Source organism: Sinocyclocheilus rhinocerous, unplaced genomic scaffold, assembly GCF_001515625.1.
Source record: "Sinocyclocheilus rhinocerous isolate Xijiao unplaced genomic scaffold, SAMN03320098_v1.1 scaffold55, whole genome shotgun sequence".
Lineage (NCBI taxonomy): Eukaryota > Metazoa > Chordata > Actinopteri > Cypriniformes > Cyprinidae > Sinocyclocheilus > Sinocyclocheilus rhinocerous.
The window spans coordinates 551,772-557,110 of NW_015647461.1; the positions used below are offsets into that span (position 1 = coordinate 551,772).

General features: G+C 37.3%; 1 protein-coding gene across 17 annotated transcripts in view; it reads left to right on the plus strand.

Moving 5' to 3' along the window:
- The first annotated feature begins 782 nt into the window (after positions 1-782).
- LOC107709192 (SH3GL interacting endocytic adaptor 1) overlaps positions 783-5,339 on the plus strand; it is a 96,675-nt gene continuing 92,118 nt past the window's right edge. For 15 of the 17 annotated variants that reach the window (XM_016513609.1, XM_016513617.1, XM_016513611.1 and 12 more), the window contains exon 1: positions 1,028-1,461. In XM_016513609.1, the coding sequence (XP_016369095.1) occupies positions 1,452-1,461 (10 nt within the window). In that variant the 5' untranslated portion in view covers positions 1,028-1,451. Of the gene's footprint in view, positions 840-939; positions 965-1,027; positions 1,462-5,339 lie in introns of those variants that run through there. The other 2 variants (XM_016513610.1, XM_016513625.1) reach the window with 2 other exon arrangements.

Here is a 5,339-nt window from a genome sequence, read left to right on the forward strand (position 1 = left end):
ATATACTTTCTATTCCTCAAAGAATCCTAAAAAAAAAGATCACAGTATCCACAAAAATATTAAGCAGCACAAGTAGTTTGAAACTGATTATAATAAGAAATGTTAAGCACCAAATCAGCATATTACAATGATTTCTAAAGGAAAATTCAGCTTTGCCAGAACAAGAATAAATGACATTTTTAAAATATTTAAAAATATAAAACTATAAAATTGAAAACAGCTATTTAAAATTTTAATACTATTTCCCAATATTACTGTTTTTACAGTATGTTTGATGAAATTAATGCATGGTGAGTATAAGAGACTTCAAAAAATTTTTTAAAAAATATTACCGACCACAAACTTTTAAATGGTAGTGTACAATATATAATTTTACATTTATAGTTTTATTTAAAAAAAAAATTTTTTTTTAAACTTATTAAGTATTTATTTTAATATTATTTTAAATCAAGTAAAATTCAAGAACATGTTCCTCACAAAATCATCATCAACCCCTTTATTATATGTAATCGAAACTGCAGCTGGTACTTTTGTGAAAGAAACAGATTTTTTTCAGTCCACCCAACCTTTTTTTTTTGTCTTTTCATTAGTAATCTAAAGAGAGAGACCCACCTCCTCATATTAAATTAATCACCAACCCTCACACAAACACAGAGCCTCTCTCTCCTCCCCTCCTCCTCTGTTACAAGTCAGTGTATTGAGTGCTGGCGCCTCCTTTCATGGGGCAGCTACTGTTTCTGTCAGATGTAATGTCACATTGATTGATTTGCCACAGAGAGAAACAGGCAAATAGACAGGCACGGGCTGCCAGCTGAGCCTCAACGTTTATATCTACAAATGTAACCGTGAAGAAACTGTATCTCAGTCATGTTCTTATGGACAGTTTCCTGTATTTTGCACCCAACGCCCCATTAATCCTGTTCCTTTCTGTTCTGGCAGGAGCGGCACGCTGCACCATAACAAGGTAAACTCTGTGCTTGTGTGTGTGTGTGTGTGTTCGTGTATGTGAATTCCCAGTGAGGACGCTGACAGAAGCAATGAACCGCTCGCCATGTGACATGCAGCAGTGCCCACGGGATTGGCTGAGCTGAACGATGTCCTCAGCAAGCTTTCCTCCCTCCCTTCCTCTCTCCCTCCCTCCCTCTCTCCCTCCCTCCTTCTCTCTCTGTCTCTCTCCACTCTGCTTTTTTTCCTGCCCTCTTTTGAGCATCCTTTGGTGATCGTGTAGACCACAGCCGCAGTGGCTAGCAGCAGCATCCATGGCCTAAACGCGGAGCCCTAAAACATCCACTGGCCCGTCGTACCAGGGACACGGGGACTTTAAAGCCGAGGCTGGAAGTGTGCTCTGTTTTTTTTTTTTTTACATCTCTCCATCTGGTAACCAGGGGCTTCTCTTCTCCCCTCCTCCCGTTTCAGGCTCCTTGGAGATAGAGGAATGCAAATCTGCAATCATGATGGAAGGTGAGGGCTTGGTCTATTTTTATTTTAATGTCTATTTATTGCCTTTCGTTGCACGTACGGCCCGACGTGTGCTGGCTTTATAAGCTGTCCGCCTATTTTGAGTGGCTTGACATTCCGGTAACTCAATATAGAACCGAAGGTGCTGGATATCTCAAATATAGACACACATCATAACATGCACACACATCTCATATGTACTGTACACACACTCACATATATGTATTTGTACTCTATTGTACAGGCATATATCCTGTTTTTTTTTTCTTTGTGCTTTCACCTCACCCCACTTTAGATGGCTTGTCTTTGTAAAGGATTATTTGGATTTTGCAGTTACGGCTTATGTGCCCAGCTGGCCGCCTCTGAATTCTCTTTGTATGTAGAGTTCACACACATACTCACGTATACATCATACTGTAACGCGGCACTCGTTTTTAATCGTGTCTGCTCAAGGCCGTTTCTTTAAAGGGAGGTGATCATGTGTGTAATTCAGTGTGTGCATGTGAACGCCGCTGTCAGCTGTGTTTTGGAGGGAGAAACGGGGATGGTTTGATTCACAAGTGTGACGGAGGTTTTTATGTAACTGTCGGCCTGACGAGAACATATCATTTATTTATAACATTGGATCAGATAAACTCAGTATCATGTCACCTGTTCCCAAACACTGTTGTCTGTCCTTTTGCATGACTGGTTCGTGTCGTTTCTGATGTACAATCATGCTGGATCAAATCTAATGGTTGAAATCAGAAGAATAATGATCAGTTAAGGGGATTTAAGCATGAATTGTGTGTACAGTTTACCCTGACTAGAGTAAAATGGCACATATTCTTTGTGACATCAGATTATGTGTGTCATCCACCCCTTTTATATGGATTACAACATGTGTTATGCAATTTATTGAGGCATGTGGAGAAACGTCAGAACAAACCATTTGCTACTTCCTCATTCACTCATTCTATAACATTGAGTGTGGGTTGTGTATATGTAATATATGTATATATATGTATATGTGTATATAATCTTTTTAATGCACTATATATTATGGCAAAATGTATTATGCAGATTTTACCTGCATTTTGGTTACCAAATGTCCCTATAAGGACAGTAAAATCATTAATATTGAGAAATCACTTAATAAATTATGTCTTAATGAAACTATAAAACTGCAGAATGGTTCCTGTGAGGGATGGATTTAGGGTTAGGAGATATAAGTTATCATTTGCTCAGTATAAGAACTCGAGTCACTCAAGGTCCCTATCTTGATAGAAAACCAAATGTGACAGATCTCAGGCCTTTAGGTGTTAGGTAACACAGTAGCAAAAGTGATAGCGACTGTCACTGTAGCCTCAAATAGATGTGACATAGAGGTGAATCTCGTAGTGTGGATAGTACAGGCTTAGCCATGCGTGGATTACCTGAAGGTGTAAAATAGGAAGGTAATCCACCTGGTGTTTTTTTTTAAATGATGCTTTCAGCCTGCTTCAACTCCCAAGTTATTTTTGCCTCTAATCTTGTCTGGTCGAAGTTGCCATGTCCACCTTGTTGAATTGTGAAAAAAAGATAGTTTGAAGTAGGTTAATATGCATGTAGGGCTGCTAAGATACTCTTTTTTTTTTTTTGAGTAGAAGAAGAGTAGAAAGGCTTTCCCAGACTCATTTTGAGTCAGAGGTCAGGTATTTATCAGCTATTTGTTTATGGTGCACTTAGAATTGGTTGTTTCTCTTTCTTTCATTTAGTTAATTGTGTGACTTGTTACATTACAGGGATATTTTGAAAGAATTATTGACCCTCTTATTGGTTCCTCATGTAGAGTCAACGTTTTTCCTCTCATCTTGTTCCCATCCTCTCATCTCAAACCTTCTCAAGGATCATTAAACATAAATGTCAGCTATATGGAACTCCAAAACAGATCAGATTTAGATACTTGAGTATATAACAAAAGGAATCTGACAAATATAATATTGCTGTTTCTTATGTCATGACTTGACATGACATGAAAAATATTGTAAGAAGTTTAAGTTAACATAATTAATACTTTTGTTTTATCATATCTTCAAGATGCTAGTGTTGTTTTTACACTCGCTCAATGGCATCTGGTGCAGTCTAAATGTTCTCGTGCACAATAACCACATTTTTGACCATTAAATGCTTTTGTCCATTATTGCAATGGTTTCTTAATAATCACCATCTATTTTTTGAAGGGAAAAAACAATTAGTCTGTGTCATTATGACTTCGCTACTCAGTTGACACCAATTGTTAGTGACCCTGGCAATGTATGGGTGGGGTTCGACAGAGCTTTTAAATAGAAGGGTTGCCATATAGACTGCTTTAAATAGTGTTAGTGGTAGTGATAGTATTTCCTGTACAGCAGAGGTTTGGCGCCACCCAACAGCATGTCAGGGATATAAGAAGGGATTTTCACAGAATTTTGATTATAAAATTAGCCATGTAGAATGGTAAATAAATAGATTGTTAAGAGCAAAATATCACACTGCTTTAAAAAAAAAAAAGGCCTATAATAATATTGTTAGATATTTTTGCTACTTTTAAAGCAGTATGATTGTTGTGATTTGTAGCCTATATAAGGAAGAGTAGCAAATGTCATATCAGTACTATGCAGGAAGTGCAAATTTTTGAAGTGCAATGAATAATATTTTTTTAATCATGACGCTATGTTGATTTTTAAGTTTATAACACCAAAATATATTGTTTTTAACTGTTGCAGAATTGTAGATATTCCAGTTGGTAGGAAAGTAAGGCAATGCAGAAGTGAAATGGTGAATTAGCTTCCTGTAGTCTGTTAGAGTATTAACTGAGGAGTTTTGTCTGTGTGCCATGTGGGAGTCGTAAAAGAATAATTCCATTATGTCCTCTTGATCTACTTTTAATGAATATATTAAATTGAGTAAAGACTAGCTTGAGTGCTTATTTGTTACTTTGTGTAGGAGGCTTAGAGAATTGTGTGAGTAATAACATAAATGTGCGTACAGGCTTTCTTAAAGTAACTACTCATTATTTTGTTTCTGTAATATAAAGCAAACTCATCAGCCAACAAATCTAAAATATGCTATATACATTTTTGATTTACAACTCTGATGAGTGAATATGAAGCTTGGCCAATTTTAAGAAGTACAGAATAAAAGAGGACTGTGATGCGTGTTAAATTTGCATTTTAGCCAATCAGAAGATTTTAAGCTGCTTTCTGCCTGTTAATCTTTGTAGGGGGCAGAGTTTGTAAAGAGGGGGCGTGTCTAATTCAGTGGCTAAATTGGCTGGAAATTCCAGAACATCTAAGAGGCCATTTACACATAACTCATTTTTGGTTTGAAAAACTTTAAAACAAATGAAATAAGGCTAGCAACTTCTACATATATAATATAATATAATATAATATAATATAATATAATATAATTTATCGTGTTAACGCATTAATTGATTAACGCCGACAATTATTTTATCGTGCGTTAACACCGTTTTTTTATTATTATGAAAGTCCGTTGCTCACTGGCTCTGAATACACAGACAAACCATGGGTCACAGGAGGGGTGGGATGTTGATCAGTACTGGCTTGGGATGGGTGTCACCATGCGTCTCGACCAATGAGAGCATTTGGGGTTGACCTAAGACTGCAGCAGCGCTCACATGAAGCGCTCACAACTTCATAAGTGGGAAATAGGAAGTTTCCGATAGCACGTGACGACCGCAGAGAAGCGCTCTCGCTCAGCACAGTGAAGTGCATCGTTTTGTTACTTGTTGGTTTATTATTTTGAGTCGTTTGGGACGCGGTAACACACACGGCCCTCTCACTGCTTTACAGATCTATCACTTTTGCTGCTCAGAAATGTTCACGCAATCATGCTGCACGTATCAGAAGTTCAGC